This window comes from Manis javanica, chromosome 12 (genome assembly GCF_040802235.1).
Source record: "Manis javanica isolate MJ-LG chromosome 12, MJ_LKY, whole genome shotgun sequence".
NCBI classification, from domain to species: Eukaryota; Metazoa; Chordata; class Mammalia; order Pholidota; family Manidae; genus Manis; species Manis javanica.
In genome coordinates this window covers 17,248,988-17,270,488 of record NC_133167.1, presented here as the reverse complement: position 1 = coordinate 17,270,488, position 21,501 = coordinate 17,248,988, and the positions used below count along the sequence as shown (strand labels likewise).

General features: G+C 49.7%; 2 protein-coding genes across 9 annotated transcripts; one reads left to right on the top strand and one right to left on the bottom strand.

Moving 5' to 3' along the window:
- Positions 1-396: 396 nt before the first annotated feature.
- Positions 397-17,269, bottom strand: ZNF142 (zinc finger protein 142). Of its 5 annotated transcripts, none has more exons than XM_017649559.3 (9): positions 17,039-17,269; positions 14,751-15,063; positions 11,971-12,570; positions 10,732-10,896; positions 8,977-9,801; positions 6,615-6,792; positions 2,896-5,821; positions 2,193-2,298; positions 397-1,251 (listed from the first exon to the last, which is right to left on the bottom strand). In XM_017649559.3, exons 1-9 carry the CDS (start codon positions 17,132-17,134, stop codon positions 782-784), a joined length of 5,679 nt encoding a protein of 1,892 aa, XP_017505048.3. In that variant the 5' UTR covers positions 17,135-17,269; the 3' UTR covers positions 397-781. The 5 variants fall into 5 exon arrangements, with proteins under 5 accessions (XP_017505048.3, XP_036872217.2, XP_017505051.3 ...); XM_037016322.2 differs by lacking the exon at positions 17,039-17,269 and adding an exon at positions 16,624-16,763; XM_037016323.2 differs by lacking the exon at positions 397-1,251 and adding an exon at positions 1,687-2,101.
- BCS1L (BCS1 homolog, ubiquinol-cytochrome c reductase complex chaperone) lies at positions 16,804-21,140 on the top strand. 4 transcript variants are annotated; one of them, XM_017649573.3, is made up of 8 exons: positions 16,804-16,935; positions 18,617-18,985; positions 19,084-19,223; positions 19,407-19,601; positions 19,867-19,930; positions 20,168-20,337; positions 20,574-20,691; positions 20,835-21,140. In XM_017649573.3, the coding sequence occupies exons 2-8, from the start codon at positions 18,666-18,668 to the stop codon at positions 21,082-21,084; spliced, it is 1,257 nt and encodes a 418-aa protein (XP_017505062.3). In that variant the 5' UTR covers positions 16,804-16,935; positions 18,617-18,665; the 3' UTR covers positions 21,085-21,140. The 4 variants fall into 4 exon arrangements, with proteins under 4 accessions (XP_017505062.3, XP_036872221.2, XP_017505061.3 ...); XM_037016326.2 differs by having other exon boundaries at positions 16,884-16,907; XM_017649572.3 differs by lacking the exon at positions 16,804-16,935 and adding an exon at positions 17,332-17,409.
- The last annotated feature ends 361 nt before the right edge of the window (positions 21,141-21,501 follow it).

The window sequence follows — 21,501 nt, the reverse complement described above, 5'->3', positions numbered from 1 at the left end:
AGTTTAATTATGCAGTCAGTCTGAGGCACTCATAGAATTTTGGATTAGAGGCTTACCTCATCTGCGTTTCACACTGTCTTTGTGCTTTAACTCTTTGATTCAGACTGCTGAGCCAGTCTAAGGATTGGTGCTGAATTAAAGCTGCTTCCAGGAGGAGGCTTTGTGGGTGGCAATCCTCACTCTATAGGCAGACAATGGGGACTCGGAATAGGAAGCAGGGCAAGGGCCAAGACAGGCTCAGGACAGAGAGGCAGACCCCAGCCTGTTTCAGAATCAGTCATTTGGTGACTATGGAGGGTGACAAAGGAGAGGTAGAGGTCTGAGAGGGGACAGGGCAGATCGAGATGACAGCTTGGAAACATTACGACGGACTTGAACGAGTCCATAAGCTAGTAATCATCTATTTAACATGCTTTATAGAGCATTAGACACAACAGCACATGCAGTTAGATACAACTGTTTCAAGGATGATGAAGAAAACAGGACTTGATAGGAGGGAAAGAGAAGACAGAATGGGTAAAACCAAGATCTTACAGCAGGGAGTCAGAGTGATGGTGAAGAACACTAGGAACTCACAGGTTAAAAACTGTGCCTCAACAAGAACTCAATTGTGGTCCACATTTCTCTTTTATATACTCTAAATTTCAAAGTACTATAGCCAGAGTCCCAGGGGGATTCCAGCCACCCTGATACCCCAAAGGCAGCTCTTCCCAGGCCCTGAACTCCTCAGGCTAGCTCTGGTCCCAGTCTGTGCCTCGTTTGTGGGAGGCGTGGGAGGCTCTCAGCCCTCAGGTCCAGTTTGGGGAGCAACACGAGTGGGAGGGCTGAGCTCCTCCAACTGCACGTCGTGCAGATGCACTGTCGGGGTGCTGGGGTCTTTGCCCACACCTTGATTTGGGTCAGCTTGGTCAGGGTGGTGCCGGCGCACATGCTTGACCACCTGGAATTTCTGCTTGGCCTTGTAGCTGCAGAGGCGGCAGAAGAAGGGGTGGCGGTCGGTGTGGGTGAGGGCGTGATGGCGCAGGCCGGCAGCCCAGCGGAAAGCACGGTGGCACACGTTGCACACGTAGGGCTTGGCCTCACTGTGCTTGCGGAGGTGAGTGCGCAGCAGGAAGCGTGTCTTGAAGGCCTTGCCACACTGCTCACACATGAAGGTCCGTGCTTCCCGGTGCCGCGTCTCCTGGTGCACACGCAGGGCATCAGCCCGGTTGGTGCAGTACTCACACTCAGAACACTGGTATGGCTTCAGTCCTGTAGGACAGGGCAAGGACAGGGAACATACCACCACTAGCAGGGGTGGAACAGGTTCAGTGGACCATAAGAGTCACTGGGATCCTGGGCATAAAGAACACAAGCAGCTAGCTGACTTAGGACCATGTCTTTGGAATGTTCCAGTCTTACCTGATATGCTCTCCCAACACAGCCTCTTGTATACAATGGGGTGCTCAATGGATGCTGATAACTAACTGGACCCCTTAGTAGCTTCTTGACAGCAATGAACACTCAAATATGACAAGGTTTCCGAATAGGCAATTCTAACCCCCTTTTGGTCATGGGATACTCATGGTACTTGGGAATCCAATTAAATACAACTCCTCATTCAACTTAAGAAATAAAAGAAAATGCTTGAAAGAGAAGGGGTAGAGGTGAAAGCAGCAGCATTCATAGACACAGAAAGCCTTGAAATGCACCTGATTAATTCCTTTATGTAGGGGGATCATATGTGATAATTACAGGCATAATATCATTGACCCTTTTCTGAGAACTCACAGTTCGTGGACTCCAACCCCGGGGGAAAGAAAAGGTAAATTAAAACAGGTGAAACCTCCACTTTCTCCTCTACTCATCGTTGGTGCCATCCTGTCTGCAGGAACCAGGCTGATGGGCCCTCAGGCACTCATGCTTGAGTCGCGGCGTTTTCTTGGTGGGAGGTGGGTGACCTTGTGCCACAATCACCTGGGAAGCTTTGGCAAAGTGCATATGCCCAGACTCTCAGGTTCACATCTTGTGATTCTGACAGGTCTTCAGTAGTTTGGGAAGCTGTTCTGGCCATTTGGCCAAACTCCTAACGCCAGTGAGATAACTGATGTGCGCCCTAAATCTGAGTAAGGACATACACCATACTTCAAGGATGCTGGGTGTCCCAGAGAATGGGGTAACCCCTTGGGCCTGTCATAACCACAGAGACTCACCTGTGTGCTTGGTCATGTGGTACTTGAGCTGGTTCACCCACTTGCACTTGTAGCCACAGTCAGGGCACAGATACTTCCGTTCCTCCTTATGGATCCGCATATGGTACTAGAGGAGGGAAGAGCAAAGAGTATGCCTAGAAAATGTGCACCCCTTGGTACCAGTGATGTGGAAATAGAGGAAGCAGGCAGAGGAACTGTTGGCAGACAACCCTGTTCCTTGCTACGATCTCATCCATACTCCCATTACTGGTAGGTCTCCCAGTCTGGCTGCTTTGACACCAACCTAACCCATTGGGTCTACCCCTAGGTCTGTCCTGACTAGCTCAGCTCTGCCATTATTACTTAAACCCCTAATTCTGTTTATTAACCTGTAAAATGGGAAGTAGTAACTATGTCTCATATTTTTGAAAGGATTAAAGTTTTAGTGCTCAGCATATAGTAAGTGCTCAAAAAACCTAAGATGTTATTATCTAGCTTATCCCCAACCAATCACATGCCTTTATCATGTCAAGCATGTATTATGGAATTTTATCTTGCAACAACCTTGTGAACGATTTATTTCCCTTTTACAGATGAGAAATCTGGGGCTTCGAGAAGTTAAGGAACTTGATAAAGATCAGAGAGTTGGGATTAGAGAACCCAGGTAATTTCCTCCACAACCTGTACTCCTTTCATTCCTGGCCCCTGTGGCCTCTGACCTTACCTTGAGGCGAGAGGGGTCAGCACAAGCGTAAGGACAGAGGTGACAACGGTAGGGCTTTTCCCCCGTGTGGATGCGGCTGTGCCAGGTGATCTTCTGCCGGTTCTTGGTACTGTAAGCACAATCAGTACACTTGTAGAGCCGGGTGCCCCCATGCCCCTTCACATGGTGATCCAGCACCAGCTGATGGTGGCATGCAAAGTCACAAAAAGGGCAGTGCAAAGGGGGCTGGCCGGCACCCCCATCCTTGTGTGAGGTTGCTGCCACTGCTGAAGCCCCCTCATGCTGCTCCAAGTAGTGCTTCACCAGGCCCACCCGCTCCCGGGCAGCAAAGTCACAGAGCTGGCAGCGGTGGCTGAAATGCTGCTGCCTCCGGTGCTCGTCCAGGGCTGGCCGGCTAGGGAAGGCCTCCTGGCAGGCCCCACACTCGAGGCGTGGGTGCTGTTTACGGGTGTGTCCTCGCAGGCTCGCAGGGCTGGCACACAGCAGCCCACAGTGGGAGCAGTGCAAGGGGCTCTCAGTGGCCTCCACAGGAGAGCCAGGGGCTGGGGGTGTAGGCGCAGGGTGCCGACGCAGAGCATGCTGCTTGAGTGCTGTCTCTGAGCTGAACTGGGCCTCACACTGGGGACAGGCAAAGGCTGGCGTGCCCTGGTGGCAGCTGTTGACATGGCGAGTGATGTCGTGACGAAGGTAACCACTGTAGTCACAGAGTGGACAGAAGTGGGTGGGTGTTTTGTCATGTACCCTGAGCTGGTGCAAGCGCAGTTTGGAGTTGGTACCAAATGTCTGAGGACAGGAGCTACAGGGAATGCGGCCAACACCTGTATGTCGGGACTGATGAGCCTCCAACCGATACCGTCTGGTGGTGGAAAAGTCACAGAAAGGGCACTGATGTGGCTTCACTCCCTCGTGCTTGAGTCGCCGGTGCTGCTGTAGGCACCGGTTCTGTTTACAGGTGAAGCCACAATCCCCACACTGAAGGGGAGGTCGGGGGCCTCGGGCTGGGGCTATGGTGGAGTGCCTCCGCTTCTGGTGGAGCCTCAGGGCAGCAGCCACAGAGGCGGTGAATGGGCAGAGGCCACAGTGCAGCTCTCCAGACTCTTCAAGGGGGCAGCCACGGGTCTGGTGAGTCCTCAGGGCACGTTCCTGCTGGCAGCTAAAGGGACATGTCGGGCAGGAGAAGCGAGCCCCCTTCTGCTTTGGAACCAGAGCTGTGACCCCATCACCAGGGCTGCACTCCGTATTCCCGTTGTTTAGGGGGGCAGAGTCCACACTGCTCTGCAGGGATGAAACAGGCTGGGTCTGAGAAGCCCCTCGCTTTACCCCCACACTACGTGCCCCCCGGCAGCCTTCAGCCACATGAGAGGTAATGGAGGAGAGCCGGGAACAAAGGAACATGCACGAGTTGCAGTGAAACTTGCCCTGCTCAAAGTGGAACTTTTCAGGGGTCTCTGTGGGTAAGGAGTTTCCTGAAGGAGGGACTGAGGAGCCAGAGAGTGTGGCAAGAGGCTCCTCTATTTCTTCTGGCTCCCTAGGAAGCTCAGAAGGAGCATCTTTTGGGAGCACTAGCTCTACTTCTAATGGGGTAGGTGAGGGCTTACCCCCTTTGGCATCTTCTGCGGCCTGGCTGCCTGGGGGAAGAGGATACAGATGGACAGAGGAATCTGACCTGGACAAGACCTTGTTCTTTCTGAGCAGAACAGGGCACTTCTTCAGCAGGTGGGTGCTAAGGCCACGCTGTTGCTTGAAGCCAGCCCCACATTCGGGGCACAGCAGGGGCCCCTGGTGGCCCTGGCACCCAGTCCTGGAGTGCAGGCTCAAGGCCTTCTCCCGGCGGGTAATGAAAGGGCAGTGTGGGCAGCTGAAGGCCCGCCCCTCTCCCTGTATCACTACCATCTGAACCCGCCCTTCCAGTACTAGCGCCTCAGCCTGTTCTTTGTCCTGCCTCCTTAGGGCCTTGAGTAAAGACTCTGACTCAGGGAATTGGAGCAGGGGTGCTGTCTCAGTGGATGGAGTTGCCTTGACAGTTCCCTCCAACTTGTTAGGGGGGTCCTCTGAGGAAGGGGGATTTCTGAGGGTCTCAGGAACAGGCTTTTCCAGAATGGGCTCTTCTTCAGTACTCAGGCCAGAAGTCCCAGCACCTTCAAAGGTAGACAGTTCTGCCAAAGGTCCATCTGGCCCTTGTAGTCTCAGGGGACCTGAAGCATCCAGGGGCCTGAACTCCACAGGGGCTGCTTCAGCAGTCTCAAGAGGTTGCTCAGCCACTGGTTCCAGCTCTACACCCAGGGCCTCGAGGTGTAGAGTGCAGCCGCCCTCATCTACTTCTGCTGGCCTGGGGCTGCCAACCAGGCCAACCCCCTGGGGAACCTCACTGCCATCCTCTCTTCCAGCGCTGTCCTCACAGGTCTCTGGCAGGCCCTGGTCCAAACTGGGATCCACTCTAGTCCCAGGGTCGTGGTCTGACCCTTCAGGCTGGGCAGACAGATGACTTGAGGGTTCTGAGTCTGGTGGGGGTGTCGGGCACTGCCTGGCCCCCTCTGGCACCTGGCTGCCATGGCGGAGCTGCCAGACCTGGTCCCCAGGCACATAGCCATGGGCCTTGCGCTTGTGGAAGAAGAGAGTGGTATTGCTGAAGGTGCGGTAATCGCAGAGAGCGCAGCGGAACTCCCGAAGATGGGTGTGTTTGCAGTTCTCGTGGCTCAGCAGGGCCTGCTTATGGCGGCTCTGGTAGCTACAGTAGCGACAGGGGTAGAGTGGGGCCGGCGAGCCAGGGTGGTGCTGAGAAGCCATGTGCTTCTGCAGCTCGTACTTCCGCTTGCAAGCAAAGGCACACACCTCACACATCAGGGACTTGCCCTGATGCCGCAGCTTGTGGCTACTCAGCTGATCAGCCCGGTGGCAGCGATAAGAGCACTGGTTGCACTGGTATCTGGCAAAGAGGAAAGGGGCGCGGTGGGGAGGGGAGGGCGCAATCACAGTCATAAATCAATCATAACAATCGACAGTCAGGAAATACACTTACTATGGACCAGGCTCTATACTCAGTATTGTACATTTATCACCTAATCTAATCTTTTTTTACACAATCCTACAAAACAGGTACCCATTTTACAGTAAGGAGACTTTAAAGCACAGAAGTTAGTAAGGTGCCTAGTGTTACAAAGGAAGCAAAGGCCAGAGGCAATCTAGCTTCAGGGCCTGTGTTCTAAGCCGTACTCCATATTGCTTCCTAAAGGGAAGACATCATGAATCAGTAACTCAGTGTGGACATTTAGGGAGTTTACATGGCTACAGCCCTAAGGGGCAGGTTTCTGTGCCTAGTTCCTCTTCTCCCATGGAGGCATGAAAGCTAAGGAGAAACCCCGTAACCAGCTGTGCCCATAGATCAGAGGGGGACTTGCCTGGATTTGCAAGTAGCCAGGATTAGGGCCACAAGTATAGTCTAATCTACTTTTCCAGGACTGGACTCTGAGAACTCAAGTGACACCTTAGTCTCTAGGCATGTACTCCAGGTCGATAGTCCCTTCCCTGAGCCCAGAGGGCTCTCACCAGGCAGACTGGACCACAGGCAAAGATTCCAGCTCCAGGCAATGGGGCTGAGAGGCATTAGGAGGAATCTCTCTGGGGCCAGAAGAGCAATGGGGCCACAAGTTGAATTCAAGAGGAGGCTAGCTGAGTATAAGGTTCTGGGGACAGGGATGGAGGCATGTGTGTGCTCATACCTGAGGTCCCCTGCGTGTTTTCGCATGTGCACACTGAGGTAGTGCTTCCACTTGGTGACATAGCCACACTCGGTGCACATGTAATCCTTGGTGCTGGAGTGGGTCAGCATGTGCTTGGATAGGTAGCTCACGTCTCGGCACGTGAAGTCGCACAGCTCACACTTGTGAGGTTTCTCACCTTGTTGGATGTTGGGGTGGGCAAGAGAGGGAAGAGGACACAGGTCAACACAGACTGAGTGAGCAGACAAACCATTTTCCCCAGCAAGCTTGCCCTGAGGCCAAGAAGGAGCAAAAGCCCCATGTGCTACCTGGGGTAGATCACAACAGATCTTCACAGTCCCCCTCAGACAGCTACTCTGCCACTCCCACACCAACGGAGGTGGGAGGAAAAGGAAGACTGAGCTTCCCCAAACTAGTGCAGAAGTCCACGCTTGGTGGTTATGCACTTGTAGGCACTAATGGCCAACAATCTGGTTTTTGTCCCAGGTTCCAGACAATGAGCTCCTAAAACCCTTGGGATTTCCTAAGTGATAAGAATGTCTTGTCATTCTTAACTAGCCCCTCTGGCCCACATCGGTATTTATGCTAATGAGTGACACAGGGTGGGGGCTGGTCACTAGAGCAATCTAAAGGGTGGGAACTTACAGCTCTCCTCTACACCTTAGGGAGGGGAGGGGAGGGGAGCTGGACATTTGCAGAGTTTCTGGGTTGGTGAACAGAGGTGCTGGGAGTGTGGCTGAGCATTCTACCTCTTCTCCTATCCATTGCCCATGCATCTCTTCTGTTTGGCTGCTCCTGAGCTGCAACTTGTATAATAAACTTGTAATAGTAAAGAAAAAAAAAAAAAAGCATGTGACTAAAGACAACCGCTCTGCTTGGCCCAATTCCTTCCAGTTTTGTGGAAGAGAAAGAGAAAATATTAGACAATACAACATAGTGGTTAAGAACTCTGACTCTAGTGTTCATGCAGTAATAAAGATATTAAGAGCCAACTTCTATATGATGCTATGTGCCAGGCACCTTTTCAAACACTTTCTAAAAATGCCCTCTCTTACCTAATCCTCCCAACAGTCCTATGAGGAAGGTGCTATGATAACCCCATTTTACAGGGAAGAAACTGAGGCACAGAGAAATTACAAAGCTGTTAAGTGGTGTTTCAAATCCCAGCTTACTACTATGTGGCCTTGGGCAGGTCACTTAACCCCTCCAAGTCTTAGTCTCCTTGTCTCTAAAGAGAGACCTCACGTGGTTGATATGAAGATTAAATGAGATGTCCCAGACCCCTCAGTGGTTTCAGCAAGAACTCAAGGACCATGTAGCTGGTCAAGACCTGGCACTGAGAAGCTGGGGTCATGTTCCCTCAGGACCCTTCCCTGTTATCCCTGCCAGCCCACTCACTCCTTTCTCTATGGTTAAAGGCAAGCAACGCTGTGTGCTGGCTCTAGTTCTGACACTAGCTGTGTGATCCTGAATCAGGCCATTCAAATTTTCAGCTACTCATCTAAACCTGTCTTCCTTACAGGATTGTTATTATGGATTAAATGAGATACTATGTAGTGAAAAAGCTCTGTAAACTATAAAGCACTCTATAGACTTAAGGCCTTTAGGAAAGGCCTCAGGAAAATGAGATTTTATGACTAAAGCATGTACAGAAATGAATTGTTCAATGGGAACAACAATGGCTTTGCCCTAAGCTGCTTAAAAACTGTCCTACCCAACTACAGTTTTTGATGAGACTTTTTTAAGTGTTTTGTCAATCCACAGATGATTACACAGAGATCACAAATGGGATGATGCAGCAGGAAGCCTGCTTTGGTTGTCACTCACAGCATCGGTAATGTGCTGAACCAATGAAGAATCTAAGTGGAAATATTTACAGCTCCCAGTTCATCAGACACGATCATGTTTCGGTGTCATGGCTGCCAAGGCTATAACACATATGAATGGCTCAGTCCCCCTTCCCCTCTCCCATTCCAGTCTCTCACAGCATGTCCCAAAACGTGAATTGCCAAGGAAGGTATCTGTCCTGGCCTAGGTTTCTTCGTTTTGACAGGCTGGATGTTGACCGCTCAAGCCTGACAAGGGGTGGGCATTACTGGACGGGACCTTAAGGGTGGGGCACAATACCACAGTGGTCAGAGCACGGGTCCTGGATCAGACTACCTGGATTCAAAACTTAGCTTGACCACTTTACTAGCCGAGGGACACTCAACTTAAGGCTCATTTGTAAACGAAAATACTACATTGATCTCTACGAATACTAGGTCAAGTGAGACCGTGTATTCAGAGCCCTTCGTATGTCTGATGGTGTCTGCCATCATCACCATCACCACCACCATGCAGTCATGATGGAGGACCTCACCGGTGTGTAGCAGCATGTGTCGGATGAGCACCCTCTTGTGGGCGGTGGCAAAGCTGCACTCAGGGCACTGGTGGATCTTCTCATGAGCATGCATCTTGCCCACATGGTCCTGGTAGGCCACAGGGTTGAAGGTGATGAAGGGGCAGAAGGTGCAGCGCAGCTCTTCACTGCCGGGGTGGCCCTGCTTCTTGTGCTTGCGAAACAGGTGCTTGTTGGAGCAGGCGAAGTCACAGTGGGGGCAGTGGAAGGCATAGTGGCTCTTGTGGTGAGCCTCCATGGCTTCTGCTGTGGCAAAGAGCATGGGACACGAGTGATGGCGGCACTCCACAGCCCGCACCCCATGGGTCTCCTTCAGGTGCTTTACAAAGGCCTTGCGGTCAGGTGTGGCATAGCTGCAGCCTTCCTGGAAACAGCGCAGGGATAATGGCTCTGCTGCAGCCGCAGCCGTGTGGCTCTTGAGGTGTTCCTTAAGGGCCTGGCTGAGGCGGAATTCCTCATGGCACACAGGACAGGCATAGGTGTCTGAGTAGAAGTTGGAGATGTCTTCGTGCATGCTGGCCATATGGCGGTTGAGTGCATTCCTCTCCACTGCACTGTAGTGGCACAGTGGGCAGCGGTGGGCCTTCTGGCCCAGCTCTCGCAGCAGATGGGTCTTGAGCTTACTCTTACTGGTGAAGAACTTCTGGCAGTTGGGGCACTGGAGGCTGGGGTCTGGGAAGTGGAGATGTAGGTGCTCTACCAGATGGGTCCGCTTCTTAAAGCAGCGCTTGCATTCTGGACACATGTGGGTCTTGAAGAGGGACTCCGGGCCAGAAGCCACATCCCCTGGGAGAGAGAGAGAGAGAGAGAGAGAGGCAAAGAGGGTGGAGAGCAAGATTTTTAGATAGGTCAGGGGCTGGCCAAATAATGGGAGAATCACAGTTTGCCTAAACACAAACAAACGTTGTATGGCCTTTCCCCTTTATCTCCAGGAAATCAAACAATAGTATCTCAAACACTGTAGTCTCAAAGAAATGAGAAATTCCAGTGTTTAGAGAAACAAAATCACAAGGACTTCTCAACATCACTGTGGCCTGTGTGAAGTGCTTTACACAGCCACCCACCCACTGACTATTCCTGAGTTCTTTGTCTAGAGCTGCTCAAACAGCTGTCTGGATGGAGCATTCTTGTTCTTCTTGCCCTTGTTCCTGGGGATAGGCAGGAGGCTCAGCAGAGTTGGTTGGATGGAAAAGAACCCCACAGGGAGTGAGCATAGGGAAGAGAAGAAGGTATTCCTGCTTCCAAACACTAGGTCACTGAAGTCTAGATCATAGAGAGCTGGTAACAAATACAATCAGATCTTTTCTATTCCCTTGAACTCCCTGTGGGCTGGGTTTCAAATGTTATTGTACTGAACTGGAAAATTGGGAAGCAAGGATTCAGAAAAAAAATCTTAAGGGGCTCAATGCCAGACAAGACAGGATCATCAATAACCTCTGGTATCTTTATACTATGAAAATACCCTCCCCTTCCCTGCAAAAGAGCTTTCTGCCTGAGGAAAACCAGTCCAGGAGAGCAGACTCTATTTACCTCTCCTCTGTGTTACTAGTCTTTACCCATTTATCACTTTCCCACTAGACATGTCAAAGTGGGACACTAAGAACAAAACAATCTGAACCAAAGTTCAGAAAACAAAACCCTACAGCCTCGATGCCATGCTCGCCACAATCCACTCTTCCCCTCCAGCAAGAAGTTCAAGCCTCATCATGTCATTACCTTCCAACTGCTGAGACCTGCCCTGGCCTTTCTCCAAGACTCTCTGGGGGTCCTTCAGGGTGCCACCCTCTTCTTCCTCTACATCCTCCTCTTCAGCTGGTTCCTGCCCAGGCAAGGACGTACCTGCTTCCTCTGAAGACTCTTCCTCCCCTGGCAGTTTGGGAGCTGGAGGCACATAAAACTTGATGATGTCCACAAGAGCCAACGACAGCACTGAACACTTGTACTCTCTTCTTGCTGGCAGAATAACCCCATCCCCATTCAGCATAAGGGACTCTTGGGTTCTAAGTATATAAATCTATTTCCACTCAAGACAAGGACACAAAGATCAACAGCTATAAGTAATGCTCCAGCCTAAAGGAAATCAAACCTCAGATAACACCATCTTCAGACCCCTTGAAAGTATGAACTTAGATGTCACTGGAGAGGGGGTAGGGAGCTGAGAGGTAGATAGTGGATATACTACACTGCCCTGGCTCAAGTCCCCAGGGCTAATGACTCAGTGCAGAAGAATGTATCCTGATCTCTAAACTGTTATACTAAGAAGCCCAACTCAGCAATTATGGATCACACCCTCAAATCCATCCCTTCTATCCTTCAATAGCGCCAATTGCCTCAGTAAGGCAAAGACATATGACAATTTCCAGGAAAGAGGATTCTTCTCTTTGGGAACAGAGCACCAGTGAGTCTTAGCAAACCAAACTCTCTCACCAGCATTCTGGCCTCTGCTGGTCTGGTTTCTCTATTTCCTCCTGCTCCTCTACTCACCCCTGCCCTCTTTTTTGAGACCAAGAGGAGTAAGACTCAGTTAGGCACCTCCCCACTTGGCAGTTTCTTTTTAAAATAACCTTAGCTTCTCCTGCCCAATCCCAAATGCTCCATAAGGGAGCCCCTAGGCATTCCTCCAGTGGCTATAGCACTGATGGGCATTTTAGCTTCTGCCCTCAGGAAATTCTGAAACAGATCAGAAAAGTATATTGGTTAACTAACTTCAAGTCGACAGAGTAGCTGAAGCCAAGTCATGGACAAAGAACTTCCTTTTTGTCCCATGTATTCTGATTGGTCTAAGGTTGTTAGATGCCTTCCTATGTCAGCCAGTAATTCTGTCCTCTTGAACCACTACTCTGCCTTCCCTTGCATTCATGCACACATTCATGGCACTGGGAAGAACTGTGTCTCCTACAGCATTGACTGTGGCTGCATTCCAGGCAGGGGACTGCTGGGCCCTTGATCTCCTACCTGGCAGCAGCTCCTGGGCTGGAAGACACGGCACAGCAGACAGTTCTCCCTGCGTCCTGGGCCCGTGGCTCCGTTGATGCTGCCGGAAGAGTTTGATGTTGGAGCCCATGAAGCTGCAGTGGTTGCAGTGGAAAGGGTAATGGGTCTGCCGGTGCAGCTCCATGCCCTGCTGACTCCCAAAGAGCAGGGGGCAGCCCCGGAAAGAACAGGGCACAGGAACGGCTCTGTGGGTCTGCCTCAGGTGGTGCTGCAGACCCTTGCGATCTTCAGCGGAGAACACACAGCCAGACTCTGGGCAGGAGAAGGTGCCAGGAGTGCCCCGGTGAATCTTGAAGTGGCTCTTCAGGGCCTGGGGTTGAGCAAATTCTTGTCTACACACAGGGCATGGCAGGGTGCTATCTGGTGGGCTCTGGCCCTGTAGAGGGCCAGAGACTGTGAGGTTGCTGGGGGGCAGCTCTACAGAACTTGGGGAGCTAGAAAGGCCCTGCACAGGCTGTATAAGGGTCTCAGTGCACTGGTGCAGGGCCAGCAGAGTGGGCTCTGCAAAGCTTTGCTCACAGCGCTCACAGAAGTATACCTCCACCACCTTTACCAGGACACCTGCAGGCAGAGGACCGACAGAAAGGCACAGGATCAGATGGAATGAGACTCACAGGAGTTAGTTACTAGTAGAACTATAGGCCAATCTTTTAACATTTGTGGAGTGCAGATGGACTTTAAGTCAGGTTCTACACCTGGACTGTAATACCTTGTAAGGCAGTGACTATCTTGCACATGTGTTTGGATTCCCAGCATCTAGCACAGTATTTGGCACAAAACAGGTACATAATAAATATTTGCTAGATAAATATAACAAGCATTAATCAACTCTAGAAAGCATTAAGAAAAGGCAATATATTTTGCCCAAATAAAAAATGAGAAACTTTCAGAAGAAGACAATGACAATCTAGAGATAATACATGCAATATAAATGACAAATTGTTACTTTCACATTCTGTGAAGAGAGTTTCAAAGGCACAGTAATTCATAAAATGGAGAACACTGTTTTTGAAAAGAGCCAAAACATGTTCATAATCACTGCCTTTTCTTAAGCAATGGGCAGGACTTTGATTTAAAAAAGGCTTAGGAACACTCACTTGGGTCCCCACTCCTAAGAGAAGAGGGACTTACAATTCTGTGAGGTGAAGGCCACCATGTTTATTTATGGTGGAGCCATGACTCAAGCCCAGGTTTGTCTTACATTTATTCTGTGGTCTTTTTTCTCTTTATTATTTTTTGTTTGAATAAAAATTTAGTGCAACAAATTAAATGAAAGGTAAGTATATACAGAAAGGATAACCACCTACCACCCTCACACCTGCAGTTTGCTCCATATCCTTTCAGGCCATTTTGGGTCATTTTTCTATAATTTGCATTTTTTTATTTTCACTTGCTACATAGCAGATTTTTCTTTTCTTTTTTTAAATCTGTGTGGTGCACCTTTAGATCTATCTTGTATTTTTTTGGTCTAGTTTATTGTACTTTAGAGCATAGATAAATCAAAATGAAATTTTGCCCTGACTGATGGACATTTGGGTTGTTACCACCAATTACAATAAAGCTGTCCTGCACACCTTATCCCTGTTATCATTGTGCATGTGGATGAGTCTTCCTAAAGGCAGATCCCTGAAGTGGAATTATTGGGTCAGAGTATGCCTATTTTAATATTTATTATGTAGATAAATTGACCTTCAAAAGATTATGCTAATTTATAATCTCCATAAACTATGAAATAGTTTCCCCACCACCTCACCAACACTAGGTTGGATAAAAATGTTTAACTTTTGCCAGAGTTGAGAAACAAAAATGGCATTTCATAACTATTTTTAACTGGAATTTGTGTGTTAGTGAGATTATGCATCCTTACGGTTAATAACTTATTTCTTTAGTGAGTTGCATATAGGTTTCTTTTTCTCTTAAATAAATACTGTTTCTTTTTTATTATGGAACTCCTTCAATTTTTAAAATATCAACTTTTCCTTATATGCACTTCAAATGTTTTCCCCAGGTTCTTTCTCTTTTTAAATTCTTTCTTTTAGCAATATAAGTTTAGAAATGTTTTATGATCAAATTAGCTAAGTTTTCCCAGTCTTCTTTGTCATTGTACTACACTGTCAAGGGAAGTTGTGGCAACTGTTTCTGGAAGATGGCAGTTAAAAAACAAGGAAGTTACCTAAAAATAAGAGGCTGTAGATATAGGAAGAATAAAGGGGAGAACTTTCTTCTAGCATAAACATTGGTGTTTAACTCCCACTCTTAACAACATACCGTGGATGAGTTACAAGTGTGTTATACGTGAGAAACTAGGGCAGGAGAATACCAGATGACTTCTGGGAAGCCCTGCCAAACCCAGGGTGGTAGAGAGGCTGGGCCTTTTTGCCTAATTCCTCGCTGCAGTTTCTGGGTAGGAGGGTCAATATGGTGGAAAGAATCCCCAAGGACTACAGGAGTAAAGATTGGGCAGGGGTGTCAGAAAGGGCTTTTCTTGTGGATTACCGCCTAGCAGACACTGAGGCCCTCATAGGGACAGAGTCTCCCACAAGCCTGGTACAAGGTTGTACACCACCTCGCCAGTTTTCAATCAACATTGACCAACTGCAAATCAAATTACAACATCCCTAAGTCCAAAAATAGGGTGCTACCTTGTGTTCTCATCACATTTATAAAAATGGATCAAAAACAGCACAGATAAAACCTCAGGGCTATTTATCCCACTGGTCTGCTAGCAACTGTGTTTGTACCTGAGGTCTCTCCAGGAGCACTTGGGGACAGGTTTCCAGCTACTGCCTCCACAATGATCTCCATGTTCCCTGTGTCCTCTTCAGTTGCTGTGGCCTCTACCAGCAGGCAGCCTGGGTCAGCAGGCAAAGGTGTGGAGTTTCCAGAAGGACAGGGGCTCTGGATGGGCTCCAGGATTTCAGGGTTAGAGAGGGGTGGGGGGACGAGCAGTAGCTCAGGGCATAGTCCATTCATCTCCCCAGTTGTGTTGGCTGACTGGGAGTCCAACACAGGGTCTGTCATCGCACTGACTTGTATGTTGTGGACTCTTAAGTGCTGATAGGCAACCAGAAGAGAGACCAAACAAAATATGGTTAGATCTCTCACTTTCTCCCCAGCTGGTGTGGGTGCACAGCCCAGTTCCTTCCCATTTAGGCATTTCCATGCATGGCAGCATGCCACACCTAGTTAACCTACAAGTTTTCTTTTTTGTGACAATGTTTGGAACAAAAAATATAAAGATGCTAATAGGGACCAATATTAGAAAAGAGCCAACAAGTTTTGGCCAATACATTAAAGACTGCAGGTTTCATTTCTTGGAACTGAGTGACTTTGGTCAAATCATTAGGCAATCTGGGTCTCAGTTTCCTTATCTGCAACAAAACTGGGTGGGGCTGATGGATCCCAGAGGTCCCATTATTATGATCTCACTGTTCCTTAGCATGGGTATAAGGCCCTTCCTTCATGATCTGGCTCTTGCTGACCTCTCCAGACTCATCTTCCACTTCTCCCTCAAGAGTTCTCTGAACCAGTCATACCAATGATTTGCCATTCCCCCGACCCACCACATTCTCTTTTGCTTCCCTACCCTCACGCATGCTCCTCTTTCTTCCTCTCTCTCAGCCTGACGGACCTTTTCTGTTTCTCCATCTCTCATCTGGATAACCAACTCCTAACTATCCATTAAGAGTCTGCACAAGTGTCACGTGTACTTTAAGGGCTTCCCAACACTGTTCATCTCTCTGGAGTCCTGACGGCACCTTGTATGTAGTTCTATCAAAAACTGCACTGTTGTTTACCTAGCAGTCTTCTTCCCTAGACTTGGAGATTTTTGAATGGAATTTATTGACACTATCACTTCACTACACAAATCACCATCAATATGTGCAAGTTAGACCAGTAAGCAGATTCTAGTGAAGAACTGTAGACCCAGAGATGCAACGGAGTAAAGCTAGGTTTCTACCAAGATACCAAACCAGCAGTACCTTAATAAAGTAACACACCTAGCGAAATCTCAAACTCATTGACTATGTCCTCATATTGAACCCTGGACTACAACTGAGAAATGAATGCCAACTAAATTACATATTCTGTTATGCGTGGCTGAAATTAGTTTAAGATGAATAATTAGTAATTAACAAGAATGACAGTAATCACTTCACGAAACTGAGTCACGGTGTCTGAGTAAGGGCCTAGAGCTAGGAAATTAGGTTGCAGGTGAGAATCCTGCACCTTGAAACTTTGCATAAGAGGGATTCAGAAAATGTCAGGCAAGTGCACCTCGGAGGTCGGCAGATCTTTGGAAACCGCAGCCTCCTCTTACTGAATATTGTCAATGTTCTGGGTAATCTTCTAGCTCAGCATATATGGCCTCAGGGCGGAAGCCAAAGAAGATACGGTGCTGTCTAGATTGAGAACCTGAACCTTCAGCCCCTGGAGGGCGGGGTGTGGTGGGAGACAGGTGGGCAAGATAAGAAATGAGCTATCTTTGGGGCAGGGGCACTGAGGAAGAGAAATGACAAACTGAAGCAGGGAGAAGACCCGGAGAAAAAAAACGACAGCCGGCCTGGGGACCAAGCCACCCGGGTTTTCACCTGCCTGTGGGCTCTGACTCACCGCGTGGCCTTTGGACGGACGGTCACCTCGCTTCTCTGGGCCTCAGCTTTCCTATCTCTGTAAAGTGGAGGCGATGACAGCGTCTACATCGTTGGGCAGGGGCGGGAATCACAACAGCCGGCCAATGGAAAGCCGTTTTGTAACCTTCAGGGCTTGGGGTGGAGCATAGTCAAGATTATGGTTGTGAGAGGGCAGCGGGTAATCCGGCTGGGTCCAGAACAGTGACGCGGCTGAGGCACTGGGGCGACCGAAGTGATGAATCAGCGGGGCCCCAGCTCGTCGCGGTATCCCCTTCAACACCTCCTCCTGAAGGTTCCCACCGCCCAGACCCACCCTTATCCTGGGGCTCGAGCAACTTTTGCCTCCGACCCCCTCCACCCGCACTCCCTAATAGTTACGCCGCGCAGCGTCTCACCTCCCAGCCCCGGGCCGGTGGGAGCCGCGTCTCTGTGGTTGGCCAGAGCTGGAGCGGCCTCCCGGGACTCCCTTTGTGCGACCGCCTCCGGCCCATCCGCCTTTAGGACACAGGGCATGTGGAGACCCCTCTCTCTTCCTTTCGTTGGCTGGGGGAGTACTCTATGGTTTTTTTCTCTCCTCCTCCCCTCTCCTCTTCCCCCAGCCATGAAGCCTAAGGAGTACCATAGAGAGTCGTGGGGCAGAGTGGCATGGCCTTCTTGGTGGGTGTGGTGGGAAGTAGGTGAAGAGCTAGGGGGCGGGGCCGAACGGCTCTTCCCTCAAGTGCAGAGGGGTGACACCATCGAGAGAGAGGGCCAGAGAGTCATGGCGGTAAGGGGGCGGAGTGAGAGATTACTCTCAGCCACATTGCTCGAGGCGAGCTGGGCTGTGAACGGGGTTCGGGAGGGGGTTTCTGGGCGCTCGACTAGTAGCGGGAGTAGGAAGGGCTTTGTCTGTGGCCTTCCCTACATAGGTATTTTGGAATTCTGGATCCTACTCTGAGCCTCAGCCGTGGTCACTACTGTTAGTTCACCGCCTTGCGTCCCAGGTGCTGAGCAAATTGGCCGCGGGCGGGGAGGAGTACTGGCCTCTTACCCCTCGAGATCTTACCGCCTATATTTGGACCGGGTCACGTTTTATTAAGGGGGTTGGGGATCTCCATGGATGAGTAGCAGATGGGCAGGACTTCAACTGGAGAGAAAGGAGAGAATAAATTAGAATGGCCATTCTGAGTCAAGAGAACTGCTTGAGCAAGGAGGGGATTGCTTGATACATTTGTTCAGCAGAGTGTATTAGGAGCTAAGCCATGAAAGGTAAGTGGGTACGTGTGGTAGAGGGTTTTGAGTACCAGGCGGAGGACTTTTAACCTAATTCAGGGGTCTTTTGAGAACCAACCATTGGAGGTGTTGGAGTAGGGTGTGTGATAGGATTGAAGCAGATCCTTATGAAGAGCTGAATCTCTGGCAGTTTGGTGAAGCAGGAGATGAAGACCCATTAAGATGCAGTTTCAAGAATTAAACATCATCTTAGAGACAGTTTAGGTGGGAGGTAATAAAGGAAACTGAACATGTTAAGAAGATATTTAAGGGATGTTACTCATGGTAATAAAGCATGGGGTTACTGACTGGTCAGCGGAAGAGAACATCTTCATCCCGTGCTAACTCTGGCCACTGGGCCCCTTCCCATCTCAGCTGGTCCCAGGACCACCAAATTTTTGTCCATCCATTACCCTGATGTTAAGTTGGTGACATTGTTCTCTCAGTTCTTAGGGATCTTCAAAGTCCTCTGGCAGGAAACTGAGGTATGAACAGGATAATGAAGGACAGAATAGAATGAGGGGCCTGGAGTTTTGGTCCTTGCATTCCAGCACCACTCCCACCCACAAAGAGAAGACATTGAATTTCACTGAAGTGCTGACCTGCCCTTTCTGCTCCTAGCTTCTGCAGGAGGGAGGGGACCAATGTACGGAGGAATTGTGGGGTTCAGTTTCTAAACTAATCTTGTATGTTGTCCCATCCCCTTTATTCCCTACCTCCAGGTTTTGAAAATGATTCAGGGCCTCTAAGGTTTGGTGTGTCCCTTTCAAGATGCCCCTCTCAGACTTTGTTCTGGCCCTGAAGGACAATCCCTATTTTGGGGCTGGATTTGGGTTAGTGGGTGTGGGCACAGCCCTGGCCCTGGCCCGGAAGGGCGCCCAACTGGGTCTGGTGGCATTTCGGCGCCATTACATGATCACACTGGAAGTCCCTGCTCGAGACAGGAGCTATGCCTGGTTGCTTACCTGGCTCACCCGTCACAGTACCCGTACTCAGCACCTCAGTGTTGAGACTTCGTACCTTCAGCATGAGAGTGGCCGCATCTCCACTAAGTTTGAATTTGTCCCAAGCCCTGGAAACCACTTTATCTGGTAAGGTTGGGGGTCAGGGAGGGCTCTGAGAGTAGAAGAGAATGAAGGGAGCTGGGTTTGACCCATTCATTGACCTCATTTTGATCATCCCTTTACAGGTATCAGGGGAAATGGATCCGAGTGGAAAGAAGCCGAGAGATGCAGATGATAGACCTGCAGACAGGGACTCCGTGGGAATCTGTCACTTTCACAGCTCTGGGCACTGACCGAAAGGTTTTCTTCAACATCCTGGAGGAAGGTGTGAGATGACACAGGCTTTATAGGGCATTTGCAGGGATGGACATATTTGACAGCAGAAAGAAGTTTGGAGAGGAGAATCTGAGTTCATGGGGTCCAGCAGGGCCAAGGGAACTAGGCACAGCTGCCTCGTTGTGTGGCTGAGAGAGGAATTGCTGGCTTTGTCTCATCTACCCCCTCCCAGCTCGAGAGCTAGCCTTGCAACAAGAGGAAGGGAAAACGGTGATGTACACAGCCATGGGCTCTGAATGGCGTACCTTTGGCTATCCACGCCGCCGCCGGCCGCTGAGTTCTGTGGTTCTAGAACAGGGTCTGGCTGACCGAATTGTCAGAGACATCCGGGAATTCATTGATAACCCCAAATGGTACACTGACAGAGGTAAGCAGCAGCTGGTGTCTTGGCCAGGCTGTTTTTGATGTGGTGTTAGAGCAGGAGGAAAGGGGTGGTCTCTGGCCAGATGGAATGTATAAAGCTCTAGCCTAATTTCCAGAAACAAAGGGGAAAGAAAAATTGCCCAAGGGGATGATCTCTTCAATTCTAGATCATCAGTTCTCCAGGGGGCAGTGTTGGGAATGAATGTGGACATTTCAGACAGTACACGATTCATTTTAGGTCTTGATTATCATCCTGGCTATATTCCTAGGCATTCCCTACAGACGTGGCTACCTGCTTTATGGGCCCCCTGGTTGTGGAAAAAGCAGTTTTATGTGAGTAGGGTTGAAATTTCTCTTAATCCTCAAACTGGGGAAAAAGTGGGCCAGTGGGGCTGGAAAGGGAAATAAATGTGGGGAATAGGGACCAGGATAAACATGGGACATGAGAAACGTTAGGGTGGAGTGGCAGAACGATTGGGCCTCTGAGAACACCTCATACAGAGGAACAAGTAGCTGGGTCCCAGGACCAATTCCCACGTTGTCAGCCTCCTGTCATCCCATCCTCCGTAGCACAGCCCTGGCCGGGGAACTGGAGCACAGCATCTGCTTGCTGAGTCTCACGGACTCCAGCCTCTCAGATGACCGGCTCAACCACCTGCTGAGCATGGCCCCGCAGCAGAGCCTGGTGCTCCTGGAGGACGTGGATGCTGCCTTTCTCAGTCGAGACCTGGCTGCAGAGAGTAAGTGAGGGGAGTTGAGGGAAGGGAAGTCTTTCTGAATGAGGGTAAATGAGGTGTATAGGAGTGAGGAACAGTGGAAGAAAGTATAAATCCCGAGGCCAAGAGGATGCCTAGCTTAGCATCAAGGGCTCACAAGAGGCACTGAGAAGTAGGGGAATGTGGCACATAGGAGAGGGGCTGTTAATCTTAAGCAGGGCTATGGCCACCCATGCTTCTTCATCTCTGCCTTCCTCTAGACCCAGTGAAATACCAAGGTCTAGGCCGTCTCACCTTCAGTGGATTGCTTAATGCTTTGGATGGTGTAGCTTCCACTGAGGCACGCATTGTATTCATGACCACCAACCATGTTGACAGGTAAGGAGTGAGGTATGTTGACACTGAGGCAAGAGTCCACCCCCCAGTGCCTTGGGAGGATCAGGAGGTTCAGAGGGACCATCATTTTTGGGGGTGTTAGTGGTACTGTGGCCTGGGACTCTTCTTGTGCTGCCTTCTCTTAGGCTGGATCCTGCTCTGATACGTCCCGGGCGAGTAGACCTGAAGGAGTACGTGGGCTACTGCTCACACTGGCAGCTGACCCAGATGTTCCAGAGGTTCTATCCTGGGCAAGCATCTTCCTTGGCTGAGGCCTTTGCAGAACGTGTCCTTCAAGCTAGAACTCAGATCAGTCCTGCCCAGGTACAGGGCTACTTCATGCTGTACAAAAATGACCCTGCAGGGGCAATTCACAATGCTGAGTCTCTGAGGTGACAACCAAGCTGTACTCAGCTGTCCTCTAGGAGATCAATAAAACACCTGCCACACTATTCTGGTCTCTGACCTCCCTTCCTACCTCCCTGTATTGGTACTTGATTAAGAAACTGGGTTGCAATTACAAATGCCTACAGGGGTTGTCAGGTATCCACATGTAGTGCTGGGGGTATAGCCTAAGACAAGGAGGCAAAAAGAGACACTATAGTAAATGGGAAATGTATAGTCCTCTACCTAAACACTTTCAAAACAAAAAAAGTATAAAAAATATGGGTATATACATGGTTATATGGCATACGCTGCTTAAATGTTGGCATTCACTAGTTTTCCCTGAAACGCACCACACTAGCTGAGATGTCACACTCCTCTTTACTGTGACCCTGATCTCTCAGGAAAAGACTCTGGAGCAAAGTTGGG